Source organism: Zeugodacus cucurbitae, chromosome 6 (assembly GCF_028554725.1).
Source record: "Zeugodacus cucurbitae isolate PBARC_wt_2022May chromosome 6, idZeuCucr1.2, whole genome shotgun sequence".
Taxonomy (NCBI): Eukaryota; Metazoa; Arthropoda; class Insecta; order Diptera; family Tephritidae; genus Zeugodacus; species Zeugodacus cucurbitae.
This window is the reverse complement of record NC_071671.1, coordinates 28,277,625-28,300,542: the sequence shown is the minus strand read 5'-3', so window position 1 is coordinate 28,300,542 and position 22,918 is coordinate 28,277,625. Positions and strand designations below refer to the sequence as shown.

At 35.2% G+C, this 22,918-nt stretch overlaps 1 protein-coding gene across 2 annotated transcripts in view; it reads right to left on the bottom strand.

Moving 5' to 3' along the window:
* Positions 1–16,539: 16,539 nt before the first annotated feature.
* The window catches only part of LOC105219382 (zinc finger protein 423 homolog), a 51,061-nt gene continuing 44,682 nt past the window's right edge, over positions 16,540–22,918 (bottom strand). For both annotated transcript variants that reach the window (XM_054234695.1, XM_011195482.3), the window contains exons 3-5: positions 20,317–20,459; positions 17,838–20,177; positions 16,540–17,781 (exon numbers count right to left, since the gene is read on the bottom strand). In XM_054234695.1, coding sequence (XP_054090670.1) covers positions 17,070–17,781; positions 17,838–20,177; positions 20,317–20,459 — 3,195 coding nt within the window. In that variant the 3' untranslated portion in view covers positions 16,540–17,069. The remainder of the gene's footprint in view (positions 17,782–17,837; positions 20,178–20,316; positions 20,460–22,918) is intronic.

Here is a 22,918-nt window from a genome sequence, read left to right as displayed (position 1 = left end):
AAATGTCCAAATATCTAAAAATATCATGTAAATATCGGGAAACACCAATTACAGGAAAATACTATACTGGTTTCTTAAATGAACGGAAAGGATGGTCACTGGTGCGATGTTAATTAAAACACTTTTTAAAAATAAATGTATATGGGTCCCCCGTCAAATTCGTAACCAGCGACTCCGAAAACCCCAAGTAACGATTTAAACTCGATGATTTTTTAAAAAAATCGACCGCTATATTGGATCCGCCATTTTGAAAAACCGACAACGGATTCGTAATACATGACCCCGGTAACCCCTGAGTAGCTGTTCGCCATATTGCTTTTTATGGGATAAAATCTGATCTAATGGGGTTAAATGGACCTCGTATTCGGATTCAGCGACCCCAAAAACAAAAGGCACTCATATAAGACCCCAGGTCAGAAACAATTTTTTTGTTTGGCTTTGTTATTATAGTTATTTGCATTAAATTATGGTATTTGTTAACCAATAAAGTTATTCTTTTTTATTACATTAAAATGTTGTGACATTGACATTGTTGTAAGTCATAACTTTGAAGTGGTAGATGATTTCGTCTACCTTGGAACCAACATCAGCCTCGTAATCCAATGAGGAATAACTCTTGCCTACAGGTGCTACTATAGACTGAGCAGGCAATTGAAAAGTAAAGTCCTCTCTCGACGGACAAAACCAAACTCTACAAGTCCTTTATCATTCCCATCCTGTCTGAGCAGAAGAATGGAAGATGCCAACATACGATAAAACGGCACTAGGAGGGTTTAAGAGAAAGGTTTTGCGCAAGATTTATGGTCCTCTGAACATTGGCAACGGCGAATACCGCAGACGATGGAACGATGAACTGTACGAGTTATACGACGACATTGACGTGGTACAGCGTCATGTTGTCCGAATGGACTAAAGCATTTTAGTTTTTACAGTGATCGATGTAGTACCCGTTGGTGGAAGCAGAGGATGAGGAAGACGAATCACTATTAATGTCGAATTTTAAAAGTTGCTCACGCTTATTGTCAAATAGCACCTCCGCCTACAATTCGCACCAAATTGGTTTTGCACGGTCGGAACGAACACGGGTTCCTTTCAAAATGTTCTGAGCGTGTATTTAACACACCTTCGAATGTATTGAAAAGTATTTCATTACATAATGGGAGAAGGATGCCAAATGCTTTTTTATTTGTCTTGTTGATTTGTTAAATAATGAGAACAATTAATCGTAATTCATAACAAATAAACGACAACTATAATACCTTCACCACATAACTACAATACGGACATACATTTATTTGTATGTACATAAGTTCATACATAAGTATGTTTAACAAACTCGCATGCACAATAGCAGAAATTAAGAAATTAAGAACGTTCAAAATCATTTCGATGCAGAACACGATAGCGTACACAAATCTAAAGGCCAGCAGTAAGAGAGGCACTAAGACTATATTGTTTTCTTTACTATCTCATGTTAAGATCAAATTTCATATCGCTTCGGATAATCAAAAGAATTTAGAGGGTACTGAAGTGGCAGTCACAACCATTGAATAACCATAGTGGTTGTATAAAACTGCATATATGCGAAGTATGTTTCCATACCTATACATATTATATATTCACGTACACCTAGATCTGTACATTCGTATCTACCGTACAGTGAAGCATCAAATTCGTCAGAACTAAGGCCAATTCTACACTATAATTTCCAAACAAATCGAACTGGAGCTTCAAACTTATGCAAAATATCCAAGGGTTAGATTCGAAAGTTATCTTAATTTTTTCAAATTAAATATAACGGTCTACTTCGAATTCGTATTAACTTACTATACATATACTCGTATCTTGTCGAATTCTAACAGTTGAAATCTATGGCGGATGCTACACGTTCAGTATTCAGTATTTATTTAAAATATTTAAATATTTTGAAATCCAGATCGTAGATAGTGGATCGCCCGCGACTGCTAGAGGTTCAATGTATATTACGTCAATATTTATACGATGTTGTTAGTGTTTTCACAAGAAATTTTTTTTTAAATGTATTTGTTTAGTTTTGTATAAATAATCGGAAGAAAACCGATGAAAATAATGTTTGGCTCAATTCATTATATGCATCCAATTTTTGGACGTTATCAAAGAAACCTTTGGCATAGCTCTGGCAAATATTCTACTGTAAACATTATAATTCATGTTCATTTTATTAGAATAAAGTTGATTTTAAAATTTTGGAACTGTTGTCTTTCACCAATTTTGGCTTGTAAATCAAGCGTTCAATATTTATCTCGCAATCCACGATCTGCGATCTGGATTTCAAAATATTTCAATATTGTGATATGGATCGTGATCCATCAATATTGCATGCTAAACGTTCTAAACGTGTAGCAGGCGCCTTATACGCTGGACAGACGGCAAAGTTATTCCCGATTAACTGCGCTTTTAATCAGTTCCAATTTTGTGGGTGACAGACTGCAGTAAAGCGAGTTATAAACTCCCATAACAACTGATTGGCAATAATATTTCCATTTTGGTGAAATAAAATTGGATAGAAAACAATTATTGCGGTTGTTAGCCGCACAAATAGTACAAAATCACTAATTATTAAAAAAATATATATAAATACGTTATTATTATTACTTCTATTTTAGAAAAAATTAACATGCGTATGTTTTTGTTTACATTTAATAGAAAAACATCTGTCAGTATTGGATATTTTCATTCACAATAGATAAAAAGCGGCCATGTTTAACAATGTTGCCAACGAAAATGCCACGAACTCCCACTAACTCTCTAAAATTTTGAGGATTAAATGGGAGTTAGCAAACGGAGTTAACTGAGATAACTCTCAAATTAACCCCGATTAAAGCAGTTATTCCGAGTTAACGCCGCCGTCTGTCAGGGGTATTAGAAATAAAATTCTTCTGAACGTGTTTATGTCACTGAACTCCCCCTAAATGGCTGGACCGATTTGAATAAAATTTTTTGTTAGTCTTCGGATGGATTCGAGAATGGCTAATAGGCACTATTCGGTCCAATTTAAATAGTAAATTTAAATAGTTTTAAATTTTGGTTTTGATGTTCCATATTTGCCAAAAACTGTACTGAAACCGCTTAAAGGAATAAAAAATATATAACACTTTTTGATAGAAAGAGCTGATTTTTTTTTTAATTTGAACTTGTTGTAAGGAAAGTTCAAACAGGATAAAAAATTAACATGGACGTGAAAATGTAAATTAATTGCTGGCTAATTACACAGCCACACAAAAAAAAAAGTGTAATGCCCTGTCGCTCTTACTATGTGTACAATATATTTTTGTTCTGAATCCGAGGTCCATCTAATCCCATCATATCAGGGTTTTGAGATAACCATAGACAAAAAATATGGCGGACAGTGATTTTTAAAATTCATCTGATTCGCTTGAAACTCGCTATAAGAAATACCCTTTGGAAGTACCACCCATCAGGCTAGGTCAGTATGAAAGTAAAACTTTAAACCCCATTGTTTTTTTATTAGAACTATTTTTCCGACCCAATATATGAAAATTTGATCAAAAACCTTTTTCGAGTTTTCAGAATTTGTTAATACAAATTTCACAAAATATTGTTTAAATATGTATCTTTGAACTGCTTAAATGAAATATAAGATTGTATTTATTTAAAAAAAAAAAAATTTTAATACCCTTGTTTTTAGCCTCATCGAAATACTCCAAAACCACTAATACTTTTATGATTTGCTTCCTTACGTTTAGTTAAAGCAGACAGTACATTATCAATAATGACAATAAACACCTGAATTTCAAAACGTTGTCCACTGTCCGCTGAAATTGTCGTACTTTGTATTCCGTTTACTTCGCCTTGAAGTTTGTTGCTGATAATATTCACAGCCGGTCAAAACTTTGGCTTTTGTCTCAATATCTGAAAATGTGGATCGTATTGCTTGGAGGTAATCATTTCCTGTATTAAGGTCTTGATCAGACGACTGAGAATATATTCCAAAACATAGTGATAAAACCATATACAAGCGCCTTCGTAGCATCAGATCGGGCTGACTACCACCGATAACATATTCAAATTCGGAATTTTTTAAGTAGAATCTTTCAAAGCTTTCCTAAGAAGACCCCATCGATAGGTAGGAACCGAAATAAATGTAGAGGAGATTTTCAACGAAATCGAAGTAAGTAATCTGTACAGCAGTCTACAGCTCACTTAGCAACCAAATTTAATGAATGTGTTGTTGGCATTATCGTAGCTTTGTTTACGACAATCTTTGATATCAATGCCATATTCACTTAAGAAAACTAGTAAATTTTGGGCGAGTTTTTCATGTTCAAGAACTTAACGAATATTTCTACTGGTCCAGATGGTAGAACATAATGCATTACCAGAGTCAGATGGTCTACATTCTACTATTTGGAGTAAAATCTAATGAAACTGAGTAGTATTAGTTTCACTTAATTTAGCAAATAATTTGATCCAGTACGCTTGATGCAATCAGATGAATGAATTCCTCATAAGTTGTTTTTGATAAATATGACGTATGTATGTCCTTTTCCTTTATTAGCACGACTTTGAATATGTTGAGCCATAAAATCGTCAATTTTCATTACTACCCTGAAACGCGAGACAGGAGCAGACTTAAATTTTTACGATAAATTGATATTTTGTAAGATCGGACAGATGTTGGACCGCGGAGCCTCCGTAGTCGCGTGGTCCGTAGCATTAGCTACTCTTGCTACGTGACTAATCCAGAACTGTCAATAAAGGACGAAACTTAATATGGGGTATTTAAAAGAAAAGTGAACTAGAGAGGCGAAAATAATAATGATAGAGGTGTGAGGACCTACTAAATCCTATAGCTCACATAGCACAGAAATTTCACTTATATGGCGATGATGCGCAAAAAAATCATAGTCGGTGCGTCAAAACTTTCACTAATGCTTTGTAAAAATTAAGAAAGCAGAAAAAAATCTGAATATTATTTGTTATAGTTTCCACCCACAGAGAGAGATAACGTTGACTTATCCTTCTTTCCAAGATTTCTTAGCCCAGTTTTAATGAGTTTGAACATAAGAATAGTGAATTCACAGGGCACTAGTATTTTGACAGAAAATCGTGAGAGGAAATTTTTGATTTTTGGCCTATTGGCGGAACCACAGTGCAATGTTTTGAGAGATTTTATCATTATATTCACTTATATTGAGGTATTGTATTAGGATACCAAATTGAACCCTTCAAGTTGGCATTAAGTCCACTAGGATATATATAATTATATATGGTAAACATATAATATAATTCCAGGGCCATAACGACCAGATACATTGTATCCAACTTATCTTAATTTTGCTAAGATAATTTGCATGTTAACCAATATATACGAAATAAAGCCCACTAGAGTTTGAAAAACATAATCTTAGAAATTCAGAAGCCAAAAATTGATAAATTAGGTTAGGTAAATACTTCATCTAGCTCCACATGTCTAATGCCACATGGATTAAAATTTCCGGTGAGCTTTGTACCGTATATATCGGTTAATATTTGTGAAGTATTTACAGAATTGAGTAAACGTATAATCTTGGATGTAATGTAGCTCGTTGGTGAAATTGATTGAAATCGATTCAGGAATTACCACACTCATATGCAATGTACACACATATTTGCATGTATATGTATGTATAATGATTTTCGTTATTCGAGTGAACTTGATGCCATATACATGTATGTGTTTGGGTCAAATTGTGTGTTATCTGAATAAAAATAAAGAAACTAATTGCGACAGTATAAAATGTCCTTCCTTACCTGTTATATATGTATTTTTAATACACGGCTGATAAGATTGGTAACTAAATTTACTGTGGCAGTTTGTTCAGTTAACTGAGACACACCTACCATGCAGTTTGAGCAAACAATAGACGTTGTGGCTACTAATATATGCCGCCCATGGTTGTCAATTGTCAAGTTTCAAATGATTGACAAAAACGGTTAATCCCTACATGCTAGTTTCTGCGTATTGATGCCATAATAATCCATATATCCGCTTTTATAAAGGTAGACCGACAGCAACAAATTCAATGGTATGTTATGCCAACAAGAAAACTCGCACTTACTGACAAGTGAAGCCACATTTTGCCGCTTTAGCCGCAAACATTAATGACAACAAAAGCAGCCACCGCCGCGTTTTAACAAAAAGCCGCCAACTGTAGCGCAAATATTCGAAATTACCCGCATACCGCATACCGGGCGGTATCAACATCACCAAACTAGCTGCGATAATGGAAGATACAGTAGCATCATCAACTGCTATAACAACTATTTATGTGCCAATAAGTACACATGCAACCAAACCAGCGATGAAGCGCATGGGGCTTCGATTTTTCATAATCGATGGTATTGGTGCTGTTGCGGTTTCTTTTTACTATGGATTACAGGCTTACTCATTGCATGGCTACCCCACGAGAATCGCTTCAAGAAATATTGTAAAGTTGTACGCTGAAAATGCGAAGAACTCCTTGAAATTGAACTCTATCTGTCCACAAATATAATGAATCCACAGTTTATAATACTGTCAGGGGACCCGACACGCGTTGTTCTGTACACATGTCTTAAATTGGTATGATATGAATATTTGTATTAAAAAGTTATTTCAATATCTGAGGTCTTTGCATGTACATTTATCACAATTCGGCCATTCGCTACGATTCAGTATGTGTATACTTTGGCCTAAGTGAATTGAAAATGTTGTTTTTACATTTTACATTACAGGCCGTGAGAGCACGAATTTTGTATAATTTAAAAATTTTAACTATTGTAACTTTTTAATGTGCATTAATTGAATAACGAAAAACGCTAGAAGCATTGCAAAAAAAGGGTGTGGTAAGAAAAGATTTAAATTCTTGGTCTCCATACAACTATAATAATAAAGTTCAACCAATACCTGAGAATATTTCCAGACCTTCGTGGCTTTCAAATTGCCACTTAGCACTTCCTTACACGTTCGTATTTCTATTTACTAGAGGGACTTCGTTAATAGGATCATTGAGGAATTAAGAAGAATAAATGTTCCAAGAAAGCGGAAATCTATGAGAACCCTCTTAAATGTATAAGTGTATCAGTATCGAATGGACGAGGTGCGGAATCAACTTGTGAGCGTAAATATTTGTAGCTACATACGTATGTACATAGTAGGTGTCTTCAGAATCTGCCTTATTAGGAAACCTGAACTTTAAGTTTTAAATTGTTTGCGCAAGCCCGTTCGCAAATACATGTGCACGCGAAATTATATAGATAAGCGTTTAACGTATGTAATTGAATTGCAATTGATTTGCTTAGTTAACGCGATATCTATACACAGCGATTGAAGCAAAATTACTAGTCTCACCTATGTGTTTATTTCTCTGCATATGTATAATATGTCATATGAGAATTGGTAGGAAAGTTCACCAACAATTTTTTACCGATCTTCAAGCATCAAAATAGTAGAAATTACTAATTGGCTTATTGTAGTTTTGAGACCTGGGTGAAATATGTGAAACTCCAATGACCCTAGTCTTTCTTCATTAATTAGTGTTCAAGAAATCTCTTTTTCATGTGGGTGTTGTCAATGGAGGACGAATTCCGATTCTCCGAATCATATTTCTAAAATCAGTTATATTATAACATTTATGTATGTTTGAGGCTGATGGAGACACAACAAAAATATAGCAAATCAAACACAAATAAAATGGAACAGAACTGCTTCAAGTTTTTCACTAAAATAAGTTACTAATTTTTATACTCTCAACAAGTTGCAAAGTGAGTATAATAGTTTTGTTCACATAACGGTTGCTTGTAAGTCCAAAAGCTAAACGAGTTAGATATCGAATTATTAATATCAAAGTGATTAGGGTGGTGTGTAGAGTTGAAATCTGGATGTCTGTCTCTCAGTCCGTATGTGCAAGCGAAAACTTCAGTAAAACTTGAGATATCTTAATGCAACATGTATACTTTTCATGGTACAATGAGAGAGTTGGTATTGCAGATGGGCGATCATAGCTCACAAAATTAAGTGAATATAATCTAGCTTGATTGTGAAAATGAGTGAAATCGATTCAGAAATTATCTCAGCCTTCATATGAGTATACTATATATAATGATTTTCGTTATTCTAGTGGACTTTATGTCGAATATATGTATGTATACAATTGTGAGTTCTCAATAGCATTATGATTATAAATGTAAATTCTTCGAAAATTAAAATAGCACATCTCAAAAACGGTGTTTAATAGTAGTTTTCGAAAACTTTCAGCATTTTAGTTTTGTCAAACGTTTTTCTCTAGTTGAAGCCTTCACAAAGCAGGTGTTCGGTAATTTTAATTCGTATATAATGCTTAAAGAAAACACTTTTTATACCATTAAAACTTATCAACTGATTACACACAAAATTCCAATTTGGTACAAAGGATCAAAGTAGAAAGTGATCTACAACGGATTAAAAATATTTCAAAAAAATAAAACAATAATAGAAACATTTACAGTATTAATCCAAAATAATGAATATTTGTTATAACGAATACCGCTTCTAACGATTAGCAAATTTGTTGCATTTGGTATCGTAAAAACGAAAAATGAGGATTGGTCAGCACTCGGGTTATCGTAGGATTTAAAGAAAAGTGTGAATCCGTTTCCCAAAACAAGGTGGCGAGCCTTTTATAAAAACGTTCATGGACCCACTAATACAGCCAATAGGGTAAAATGCTTTTTTTTTTGCAAATAAGCATTAAGAAGTGATTGCACTTTTGAAAGGCATTTTTATTTTATGATGGAATTTCATGATCCCCATGAGATTGATGATGAAGTGGAAAAGAATGCCAAAATTGAAAACGTAATACCAAAAACATGAACATAAACATGAAGATGCAGTGAAATATTTCGAACAATATAGAAGTCACCAAATATTACTATGGTATTTCAATGAAACAAACGACGAGTAACCAAATGTTTAAATAGCTATAGAAACTTATATTATTTATGTACTAAAATTTTGATCTAATAAATTTAGACATCACAGCAAATATAAAAAACGATTTTTTTAAGAAGTCAATAACACTGTCCAACAGCATTTTTGGAACAGAATAGCGACCCCATAATTCTGAAAGGGTATGTTGAGTAGATCATTTTTGTAGAACAAACTTATGGTCCAGCACGTCTGAGTTTTTTTTTACAGTGGGTCAAAGTTTTCATTTTTTGGTCTAAGGGAGCATTATACAATATGAAAAAAATGTTGTAAGTTAATGTCTGAGAGAATTCTTATGGTCAGAGTTGTATTGTGGAATTGTATGAGGATTATTTTTGTGGAAGATCTTAACCCACTAACTGGTTTCTTTATGGGTCAATTTGACCCTTTTTTCGAGAAAATCAAAAAATATCCTTTAAAAAATGACATTTAAGGATTAAAATATTCTAAGAAAATGTTTGGCGGAAAATTTCAGTGGGGGTCACCAAAGACACCATTGTTGTAAATAAAGCTCTTTACGATTGATAAAAAAAATATAATTTTATTTTAATAATGGTTTATTATAGTATGTACATATTTATTTTTTTAATTCAGCAGTAGTAGGACAATGGATTAAAGATTAAACTTAATATGTGTATGTGATTGGCGTTGCAACCGTTTAGCCGGTTATAGCCGAATCGACGATAGTGCGCCATCTCTCTCTCTCCTTCGCAGTTCGGCGCCAGTTGGAGATCCCAAGTGTAACCAGGTCGCTCTCCACCTGGTCCCTCCAACGGAGTGGAGGCCTTCCCCTTCCCCCGTACAGCTCATCGTTCCATCGTCTGCGGTATTCGCCGTTGCCAATGTTCTTAGGACCATAAATCTTGCGCAAAATTTTCCTCTCGAAAACTCCTAGTGTCGTCTCATCTGATGTTGACATCGTCCAAGCTTCTGCACCGTAGAGCAGGACGGGAATTATAAGCGACTTGTAGAGCTTGATTTTGGTTCGTCGAGAGAGGACTTTACTGTTCAATTGCCTACTCAGTCCAAAGTAGCACCTGTTGGCAAGAGTTATTCTGCGCTGGATTTCGAGGCTGACATTGTTCGTATTGTTGATGCTGGTTCCCAGGTATACGAAATTATCTACGACCTTGAAGTTATGACTGTCAACAGTGACGTGGGAGCCAAGGCGCGAATGCGCCGACTGTTTGTTTGATGACAGGAGATATTTCGTCTTGTCCTCATTCACCTCCAGACCCATTCGCTTCGCCTCCTTATCCATGCGGGAAAAAGCAGAACAAACGGCGCGGTTGTTGCTTCCGATGATATCAATATCATCGGCGTACGCCAGGAGCTGTACACTCTTGTAGAAGATTGTACCTTCTCGGTTTAGCTCTGCAGCTCTTATAATTTTTTCCAGCATCAGGTTAAAGAAGTCGCACGATAGTGAGTCACCTTGTCTGAAACCTCGTTTGGTATCGAACGGCTCGGAGAGGTCCTTCCCAATCATGACGGAGCTTTTGGTGTTGCTCAACGTCAATTTACACACAAACTTAATATGCTTTCCTGTATTTAGCTTGACGTGAATGTTCCGATGTGTCAAGGTTTCTGTACAAGCCCCATACGTATTCAGCAAGCATTACAGTTTGGGATTTTCCTTTGAATCTTTCTTTCAATACCTTTATATCGTGTTGAAACCTTTCACCGTGTTCATCTGAAACCGCTCCAAGGTTTTCTTTAAAAAAAATTGAGATGAGAGTGCAGAAAATGCAGCTTTAGTGACATTTTAACGCCAATATTGTTAAAACCGATTAGCATGCTTTCAATATTTTCTGCATAGTTTTGTGCTTTTGAGTTTCCAAGGAATTCTGATATAACCAGCTGCATAAAGTCAAATGCTGTCTTTTGCATATCCGACAGATGACCATAAAATTCTTAATCTTGTAATAATTTTCTTATATCGGGTCCAACGAGCATTCCTAAAAAAGGTAGTTTACATTAAATGAAATAAATTATTTCTTAAAACCGTATTTTACCTACTTTTAATTTTGCTGCAGATAATCTGGGGAAAATTGTTTGAATGTGTTTGAAAGCATATCCTTGTGCATTTAAGCTTTTAATAAAATTTTTTACCACGCCCAACTTAATATGCAGCGGTGTAAGTATGACCTCATCTTTTGGGACAAGAGATTCATGGATTACATTAAAGTCACCAATAATATTTTCTTTATGTTCTTCGAAATATTTAATATGATAATGGCTACTGGTAGCACGTGAATCCCATTTACAAAGAAAGCACATATATTTTGTGTATCCTGTTTGCATTCCAGTCAATATTGCAATCATTTTGAAGTCTGCGCATACTTCCCATTTATATTTATAGTATTCAATTTTATTTAAGAGATTTGAAATATTTGCGTATGTTTCCTCCTTTTTTGTGGAATACGCAACCGGTATTGATGGATGCTGATTTCCATTGTGCAGTAAAACTGCTTTTAAGCTGTGTTTTGAACTATCTATAAATAGTCGCGGTAGAGTCCAGTGGAAGCTTTAGATATTTTAGAACCTCTTCAATACTGCAACAGTATACAAATTCTTCTGATTTTTTAAAATAACTTTCCAAATCGGCGTGTCTTTTTCTTGGCGATGTAATTTATGTTTAAACCACCAGGAGGCAAGTAACTTATATCTGATATGTTTTCAACCGCCGCTGTTATTTCTGTATTGGAGTATGTCATATTGGCCGAAAATGTATGTGTAGGCGGTTGAGGCACCGGAACACCTTCACAGCGCACTTCTGGTAAAATGACATTATTTGTTGCTTCGTATGTCATTATCGCGTCGTGCCTTTGGCTTCTACCAAATTTGTAATTTACGCAGAAATAGCATGTATCTTATTTGTGATCTTCAGGTTCAATCCATATATTAGGCGCAGAAAATGGCAGCGCCTTAGTACCGCCTTTGTACCAGGTCAAAAGACCACTTTCGCAAGTAGTACATACAGTTTTTGGTATCCAAGCTTCACATAAAAATCGTATTCCAAAGAAAAGAAAAAATGGTTCTTCAATTGTAGGGAATATCTTTCTTCTGCTTTGAAGGTGCGTAAAATATCCACAAATAAAACAAAACCAATCTCTTAATTTGCAAACAGAATCCTGCATGCTTATTTGAGCTTTAATTGTTCTTTTTTTATATTAATTTTAGTAAAAATCACACCCGATATGTACTGCTTAGTAAGTCAATTATGCTTAATTTTATCACACCCGATTTGTAAGTCACAGCTGACTAGACGCGAGAACTTAGTGTTTGGCCTGTCCGAACTTGACGATGTTTTCACCTACTTTGTATATGTTGGCGTGTAATTTTGCCAATTAATCGTAAAGAGTTTTATTTACAACAATGGTGTCTTTGGTGACCCCCACTGAAATTTTCCGCCAAACATTTTCGTAGAATATTTTAATCCTTAAATGTCCTTTTTTAAAGGATATTTTTTGATTTTCTCGAAAAAAAGGGTCAAATTGACCCATAAAGAAACCAGTTAGAGGGTTAAGATCTTCCACAAAAATAATCCTCATACAATTCCACTACACAACTCTGACCATAAGAATTCTCTCAGACATTAACTTACAACATTTTTTTCATATAGTATAATGCTCCCTTAGACCAAAAAATGAAAACTTTGACCCACTGTAAAAAAAAACTCAGACGTGCTGGACCATAAGTTTGTTCTACAAAACTGATCTACTCAACATACCCTTTCAGAATTATGGGGTCGCTATTCTGTTCCATTCAAAAAGTTTTATTTGTTGGACAGTGTAATTATTCCATGTAATTGGGACCTCTCCAAATTAATCAAAATAAAATAATATATGTGCAGTTGAACTTTCATTAATCGAACTTCCAGCATGCTATCATCAGACCAACCTAATTTTGCTGGCACACACCAATTGTTCGAGAGCTATTTTATGCACGTGTCTTTTGAAGATAAGGTCTAACACATGGCTAATTTTTAGTTCCGCTTTATGACTGTATGAAAATTTTCGGGTAAGGAGTTTCTTGGGAAATGAAATGGGGTTTAAACGCAGCCTTAATTTTCATTTTGTTTCATTATTATCTCTTTTATGAACGATTTGCTTAAAACAAATTCTATGTTATATTGCCTGCTAGGGTAACGGGAGTTTGTTTGTAGTGCAAAAACCTATGTTCGTTCCTAGATTTCATGCGATTTTTCTAATTATATGATAAAAACGAGGAAGACATTTGTTTAAACGCATCAACTAGATGTGTCATATTTTCATATTTATTAAGTTTTCATTAATTAATTGATGTAGCATTTTTATATTCTCGCAACAAAAGTTGCTAAAGAGAGTATTATAGTTTTGTCCACATAACGGTTGTTTGTAAGTCCTAAAACTAAACGAGTTAGATATAGGGTTATATATACCAAAGTGATCAGGGTGATGAGTAAAATTCAAATCCGGATGTGTGTCTGTCCGTCCGTCCGTCTGTCCGTCTGTCCGTCCGTGCAAGCTGTAACTTGAGTAAAAATGGAGATATCTTAATGAAACTTGGAACACGTGTTCCTTGGCACCATAAGAAAGTTAAGTTCAAAGATGGGCGGAATCGGACCACTGGCACGCCCACAAAATGGCGATAACCAAAAACACATAAAGAGCTATAACTAAGCCATAAATAAAGTTATGAAAATAAAATTTGGAACATAGGATCGCATTAGGGAGGGGCACATTTTAATGTAATTTTTTTGGAAAAGTGGGCGTGACCCCGCCCCCAAATAGGTTTTTTGTATATATCTTGCAAACCAATAAAGCTACATAAACCAAACTTTCTGCAGTCGTTTCTTCTAGCCGTTTCCTTATACAGTCTAAAAATGAAAGAAATCGGATAATAACCACGCCCTCCTCCCATACAAAGGTTAGGTAGAAAATGACTAAAAGTGCGTTAACTCACTAACGAGAAACGTCAGAAACACCAAATTTTAGATAAGAAATGGCAGATGAAAGCTGCACTCAGATTTTTTTACAAAATGAAAAATGGGCGTGGCGTCGCCCACTTATGGGTCAAAAACCATATCTCAGGAACTACTCGACCGATTTCAATGAAATTCGGTATATAACATGACACTGGTGGAATATGAGCGAAATCGGTTCACAACTACGTCTACTTCCCATATAACTCAATTTTGAATCCTTCTGATTCGTTCACTTTATATTGTATACATAAAGAACCGATAAAGATAGCGAAATAAAACTTTACACAAATACTGTATTTAAGCTGTGACATCACTTGTGGAAAAATTGTCAAAATCGAACCATGACTTTTCAAGGCCCCTGATATCAAACATGAAGAACTCAGTGCCTAAGGGTAATTTTTCACCGAAAATATAGGTAAATCTCTAAATAAATTGCGAGAGTATAAAATGTTCGGTTGCACCCGAACTTAGCCCTTCCTTACTTGTTATTAATAAATAATATATTTTGTGTCCATTTTCGGCGACAAAAAGGATAATTTTGCTTTACCTCTCTATTAAAATGCCTCCAAAACCATAACGCTGCCACCACCAAAGTTTATTTTTGACAAATCGTGTCAGCAACAACTGTAAAAGTCTGGACCATCTAAATTTAATATTTTTTCATCGAAAACATAACATCATCCATCTCATCTGTCCACAGCATGGGTTTCTGGGTGAAGTCTAAGTGCACTTGTTGGAATGAGGCTTCAACCAGGCTTGCACACCGGTTTCTTCCATTCTAACTAATTTCTGTTATGTAAAATATGAGCAATATGCCTGGTTGTCATTGGAAACCCAAATTACCTTTTATTTTTTGTTCAGTTCAAAATTTTTCCTTATGGTAAATATTGATTTGAGCTTTGTTAAGTCACCGAGGTATTTTCCCTCTGGAATCGTGATATAATCTTAAACATGTATATAATTATAACACAATTTTACTCTTTAATTAACCAAAAAATACCAATTATTTATTTTACGTAGCAATCCAGTTGTTTTTTTTTTCTTTTCAATCAAAAAAATGCTTTCGCTTTCTTTGCCAAGGTGCGTTTAAACAAATGTCTCCTCTTTTTTTATCATATTATTGAAAAAAAAATGCAATAAATATAACAACAAGAACGAACCTAGGTTTTTGCACTACAAACAAACTCCCGTTAGCCTGGCAAGCAATATAATATAGAATTTGTTTTAAGCAAGTCATTGATAAAAGAGAGAGAATGAAGCAAAATGAAAAATAAGGCTGCGTTTAAACGAATGTCTGTCACTGTATAAAACAATTGCTTTTTAATGAATTACATTAGGGGTGTGACTTTTTAGAAATATGATATCTGAAGAAAGTTGTGAAATGAATGTATCCAAATCTTATACAATGAATGTAATATTTTGGATGTAGCATAATAAAAATCACATCACGTTTTATAGCCGTTTATCGAAGTAGATTCATTATTATCTTCAATCTTCAGATTGAAGAAATAGGTGGAGCTGGAGTTACCGTAGAAGAAGGTATCTACGTAACAATGTTTTGAAACTACGTAGCACTTTTGTAATTTGAATTCTTTACAACAAAAACCACATTTTCTTCAAATGTTAAAATTAAAGAGTTTTTATGATATAAGAAGTTTTCTAATAATATGCTAAAAAATATTTACCAAAACTCTTGTTAAACGAGTCAAGTAGCAAAAAAAAGTATTTTCTTCGTATTATATTCATTTTAAGAATAACTTAAATATCGAGCTTGACACGAGTGTTTGTATCAATTTTACTTTGTCTAAATTTCACATGTAAATGTGTTCACTCCAGAAGACATAAAATGATTGGCCTAGCACCTTTTAGGAATGGATCGATTGATTGGAGTCTAAATTCTAAACTGATAACAGCTCGCTGAAACCGCTCTATTGACACTGGGACCAAAGTTATTGTCAAACTGGTTTCATTTGAAAATGTCAGAGATAAAACAAATATGCATTATGCTCTAAATAAACAACTGAAAAGGTCATACCTCTATTTTATATTTTTAACAGAATATGCATTTGTATGTAGGTTTAAACTTTATATAAAACTGTCATAAAAAGTTCGGCTAATTTCCAAGAGGAGTCAATGGTTTTCATAAGAAGCATAAACACTCACCTTTTTATTGTCACTACGTGAAAACAGCGGCAATGCGAGGTAAAGCGTTAACTATAGTCTGCTATGTGTCAACCGGCCGTTCCAGCTGACCAGTATTTGGTGCCATGCACACATACATATGTATGTACGTAGGTAAGTATGAGGATATCTGCTTTAGGTAGGGTCGACAATTATCGTTGCGCTGATTAACTCCTCAGAGAAGATCGCAAAGGCATGTGTGAAATGTGTACGTTTGTCTATAAGTACATACATACATACGTATTTATCTGATTAAAATAAAAATGAAATATGAGGTGCAGCGAAGCAATTGAAACCGCATACATACATGCATATATGTATGTATGTACATACATATGTATGTATATCATGAGTAGTGAAACAAGTTTGTTATAATTTTTTTACTAGTTCATAGTCACACTATTATATATTTGTTTGTTGTTGTTAAAAGTTTCATTAATACATATTTATAGGTTTCCTATATTGTATGTTGTATGCTGGTTTAAATGTTTAATAGCCGTACGTTTATGCTTACTGTTTCTAGATCTAGTTACGAATCATTTTTAAGTTGCGAAAAAATTAATTGGCTACAATTGACCTAAAGCTATCAATAATAATCGACGAAATGATAAAAATTTGCTTAAATTTGAACTTACATATTTTTAACTGTTTTACAAATATCTTCTTACATATTTTAAATCTGCCTAACTTTAGATTCCGGAATATTAACTTGCGTTTTTATACCAAAATCACCAAAACTTAAACAATATTAATGTTACCACTTGTGCAACGAATTTATAACTTCGGCTAAACTGTTAAAATAACTAACTGAACCATAAACGAAACAATAATAGGCTGTATATATAATTATTATTTTATGTTACACATATTTTCTAATAGGCATTAGGAGTACACAACTTGAAATTATTAAATACTGTTTTCTTCGGCACACTTTTACTCCAGTTCCGCCATTGGTAGACCTTCTTTATATGTGGCATAAGTTGGCTGTGGATTATTATATGCGTGCTGGACATCAGTAACATTTTCAATTTCGATGTACTCGTCCTCTTCTCCTGCGGTGTTTTTATCATCGACCGGCAATATTTCCTTTTTAACCTCAGTTAGATAGGACGCGGAGTTATCGTCTGCTTTTAGGAACGATAATTTATCTTTAGATTTTTCTTTATTTTTGGACTCAACCAACAAGGACTCCTGCTTCTCATGGGTTAGTAAATGATGTTCCAGTTCCGCACGGAAAAAGAACTTATCGCTACATAGATTACAGTCGTAGGGCCTGCTCTGCAGCCCATGTTCATGCATGTGGGATAGTAAGCCACTTGGCGCCGTAAATACAGCTGAGCATATGTAACAATTAAAGCCCCGCTCTTCACAACCAGCAAATGTATGTTCAACCAAGTGTTCTTGGAGTTTCTGAGGGCGTGGTAAGATCAATTTGCAGATATTACAACGACTTTCCAACTTCAATGTGCTTCGGCAAGATTCGGGGGCTCGTTCATAGAGGTCGTTACGTAAGCGTTTTACGCCAAGTTTGTGCTTCCGGCAGCATTTGTCACAAACCTTTGCTTCGCCGTTAATTGGATTCGGTATAGACTCCAAGCAAAGCGCACAGACGCTTTCGAGATTGTTTGAAGATTTAGTATGGAATCTAAAAAAAAAATAACTTATAATTTATATTTCAAAACAATTTAGTTATATCATTACTGTGCATGTAAGCTGATCTCGAAATCGGAGTGCAGCGATTGTCGGCAGCAGATACATTGCATTGGCAGCTGACTCTCATTATTGTGCTCGCTAAGATGTGCCTTAAATGCCACAATATCGTCCAAAGGTTTGCTGCAGTGCGAACACTTCCCGGATTGACCGACTTTAGAGTGTTGCAACTTGTGCTCTGCCAATATGGCTGGTGAGGGGAATATTTCATCGCAAATGAGACATTTGTGTTTTCCCGTAGAATTATGACAAGTCTTCATGTGGTGTTCCAACTCACTGCGTGACTTAAAATTTCCTGAGCAATAAGCGCAACGTAGACTAACGCCCGTCTTCATGTTATGCACTATTTTACGATGTGAGTTAACCTCTCCTTCCGAGCGGAAATCATTGCGTTCGCAAATATCACAGCTGTAACCCATTGAAGAGTTCGAAACAACAGTTGTTGGATTGTTTGACTCGACTGACGAACGAACTTGATTTAGCTCAGCTTGGGACTTTAAATGCTGTGCTTTTGGGCTGCTGTAATAGTTTTCCGCAATGGTTGGTTTCTCTATTCTCTGCTGCGCATACATCTCTATTAAAGTTCGGCTTGTGTCGAAATATCGGCGACTAAGGCCGTACATAAGACCAGGATGCTTCACTGTTCCTGTATCGACTTGCAATGAATTGTAAAACTTATCATCAGTCAAGATCGTTGCCACCGCATTAGGTCCAGGGAGAAGGCTCTTATTGAGGTGTGCCGCAAATGCAGTGTTGTAGTCAAGAACGCTAGTGTTGTTATTTTGAGCTGAAACCGGCATTTGCGGCGTTTTGCTAATCAAGGCATTCATATAAAGTGTGTTCATTTGACTTGGCATATTTGATGGCGTAGACACCTCTTCGTATGCAGCTTTCGAAGGTAGTGTTGACCTGTTATTACCTGTGTGATGATTTTGCATGTGCCGATCCAACAGAAATTCTACATGAAATGTTTCCGGGCATGATGGGCACTGGAATTGGCGAGCGTGTGCGGCTAAATGGAAATGCATCTCCAATTCATTTGAGCAGACAGTGCGGCAAAACATGCATTGAAGGGAATTTGGTATCGGCCCATTTAGTCCGGGATGATGTGATTTGACGTGTACACTGAACTCATTCTCCGAACGACACTCTGCCATACACGCTGAACAGCGAAATATTTTCGTTTCAATGGAATGTGTACAAGCAAAATGCAGCTGAATTGCCATTTTCGACTCAAGGAGTTCCGAGCATATAGCACACTTGAACATAGGAATTGCGTGCTGCTCCAACATGTGAGCCTGAAGCTCCTCGGGCTTTGACAACGATTTGTCACATTTATTACCCGCACAGTTATATTCAGAGCTCGTTATTAAATAATGTGAGATGACATGTCGTTCGTGTTCCGATTGTTCTTGTGATGCCAGACCACAATGGTGGCATATGAGATTTATGTCTTGCGTTATATGTGTTTTTAAATGGTTCCGAAACTTATCGAAATCAGGTAATCCAGCATTACATTGATTGCAAAAAAACATATCAGGCTGAGGTGACTCTTCTGGCAGTGGCACCGGCGTTGTTGAACGTCGTTTATTTTGACTAAGATCAGTGGGCTCATCTTCCTGCTTTTCAGCATGTACACTTCCCGTAGGTAAATGCTGTTCCAGCTTTATATTGCTCACATTTGTTACGTTATCTTCTCTTACAACTGGCTTGTCACTCACGAGACGAGGACTAAAAGTACCGGATGCAGCCAAACGATTGAAGTGCTCAAAATATGAATTGGGACTGGCCAAACGGTCGACATGTGCGAGGCGTATGTGTTGAAATAATGCGGGAAGATTTCCAAACTGCATAGTACAATATTCACAATGTAATTTGAACGGGTTCATATCCGAAATAGTGTTACTAGCAGAGAGCTGTGGCGTCTGTTTCTTTGGCGAAAATACATCTTGATCATGCTTTGAGTGAATATGTTCATTAAGCTGCTCGATCGTTTTAAACTCAGAATTGGTGCAATAATTACATGTCAATTGGTTGACAGTGCGTGGTCGTTTCGGCTGATCCAATCGATTTGTTTTACTATCAGCTGGAGCTAATGAAGTGCCATATCGCCTTTTATGGAAACTTCCACCACTGGATACGGAACCATTTGAGCGGGGACTGTAATTAAGTGATTGCGGATTCCCCCCTGCCGCTAAAATAGCAGCCTGTTTCTTATGGTTTTGCATATGCGAAGTTAATGCTGCCGCAGTATTGTAACCACGGTTGCACACAGTACATTGGAATGGTTTCTGATTATCATGCGTTTTCATATGGATTTTGAGATGATCGCTAAAATTAAAAATATTATACATATAAAAACATAATAGATACTATATATAATAAGGTAAATATTCAATCATAAACGCCCATAAATAGAGTACTAGAATACGTTTTACCTACTCAAATTCAAATTCTATATCTCTATTACCTTCGAGAGAAAGCTGCCTCGCAATGTGGACAGCGGTAACGACGATCTCCAGTATGCAGTTTGGTGTGGCGATCTCTGGACCTCTTGTGTTTAAATAGTCTAGCGCAATATTCGCATTTAAAAGGTAGATGTTCGGCATGACTCTAAAAGAATCCAATTTAACACAACCATGTAGCAATTGATACGATCTAGTTGTCTATGTAATCAATATAAGTACATATATAAGTCTATAGGAAACATGACCTTCGTATCCCTTCAGTTTTATATAGAGGAAATAATTCGTAAGCTCATGCATCATCACTCATTTTTAATGATTTTCTTCTTCCAAAGTTTTCATTAAAAATGGCTGAATTAATAATAAGAAATTAAAATTGTGTTTAAGAAGATTTGGGATTTGGGAGGATTCTACACTGCTGTTTTACATTTGAAAATTTAGTGAATCTTCCTTTAAATTATGTTAATTGCGACAATCTAATTTTACACTTTAAAAAATTAGACTTATAATTATAAAGTTGATAAACGTATTATAGAATATTTCAACTCAAAAGTTGTGAAATAACTTACTTACATATTATATTTATGTGTATGCGGTCATATACATACATATATACACATAATATTTACTTCTGTATGTATTACTCAAATACAAATTATGGAGCACATGTATAAATTCTTATATTTCGACTAATACTTTAGTATGCACCTCAGCAAAACTAAGCTTAAAGACACCACCGTATGCACGTGGTGAATCACAGTTTCAGCAGCAGTTCTAAGCGGCATTTTCGCTTTGAACAGTGTGGAGACCAGCTAAAGCTGACACTGCGAACGCCTTACGTACTCGCAAAATGAGCCAATTTGTATGCAGATTCATAACGCATATTGCACCATATGAACAAGTTATCGTGTTGGTTATGGTTTTTTAAACTGCTCACCAAATCATCAAGACATGAACATAAATACAGAAAATATTGCTGAGACAAATGGTAGTAGCAACGGAGGTGCTGTCGGCTAGTCAAAACAAACACAAACAGGTAACAAGTGATGAATTACATCAAAAGTTGACAGTGCAAAAATTTCAAAATGATAAGAATCTCGCACACTTTACTGCTGTCGTTCCAACATAACTATGGCACCAAGAAACGCTGTTTATGCAGTTGAACCCAATTGCGATCCCATGCCATTAACTACGCTGCCAACAACAAAGCAAGTTTCTGTAGAAGCAAAGATGATCGTTTTTATTAAACAAGTAAATATTTTTGCCCAGAGTTTGGCTTTTTTGTATATATGCCAATGTATATATTTCAAACGTAATTTCATTAGACTTGGTGAAGCGACGGTGCATCTCATGCTTATACTTATTATGCGTACGCATTGTATGCCTTGTTCATGATATTCTATATTTACTTAGTGAAAAGAAGTATTTTACTGTCCGATTTTATTTCGTTTGATTGAATTAACTTCGACTTTCAGACTTTTTGTAGTAAAGTACATGATAACCTTCAACAAAAAAATATGTACAGTGAAACCTCCCACAACTGGATACTGACGGTGTTTTGTGTATATACATATTTATATGTGCAAGAGTTTTGAAAAAATATTCTGTTTTATGAATCAATTTTCAAATTGACTTTCCATGTTCTGGCGTACTGGAATCCAGTAAAGTCTACACTTAACATTTTTAAATTTAATTTAATTTGACCCGCGTCGTGGGCACATTATTCCTTTATGTCCTTGTTCCTATATCAGATAGTACCTCAGTAACATGGCGACATTATTTTTTTTATTAACAATTTAGACGATTAACAAAATGTCGTCCGAATACTGACTTTATTGATTTTCATTTAAAGGTTTTATTAAAGCCGATAATGTTTTCAAATTTCACTCGCACTTTTGTGAAAAACAGTTTTTAATTTACGTCAAGTCTTAGTAAAACATACAATGTTCAAAATATAAAATGTTTTTGAATTTTTTTATTGAAATGTCTTCTACTCTTATCAAAATATGTGTGATAATATTACATCTGTAGTAAAATGGTATATAATGCCCTGATCGAGGGACAAATAGGTGTTCTATTAGCAGGTAGAAAGATCAACTTTAATTTATTCTCCAGAGTGGGTTGTTAAAATATTGAAATTTTTCTTTTCTGAAAGCCAATTTTTATCAAGCTTTAGCAGCCACTCGCACATAATTCCACGAGACATCCAAGCTTTCAGAATTAGTTACTCTACTTATTTCAATTATTGTTCTTCCTTGTCGGTAAATTAGAGCTTCACGTCCCCATATCAGAGATTTTTACCGTTTTCTTTACACTTACGTTCAGTAATTCAAGTTTGTAGTCCGTAATCGAGAGGTCCGCGTCCGCTTATGAGAGGTAATGAAAATAAAAGATAATGTTAGAGTGGAATTTGTTCTAAAAACACAACATAAAACGAGGTTCCTCAATTTTTCGGTTAATAAAAGGGTCCGCTTATTGAATGTGTCCCCAAGTAGAGCTTTCACTGCATAAGTTTTGTGTATTTGCATAAGCATCTAGAGTCTAGACATTTTAACTTAGACACCATAGATAGTATGATATTAAGAAGTTTTCCAACTTTGGTAGCTC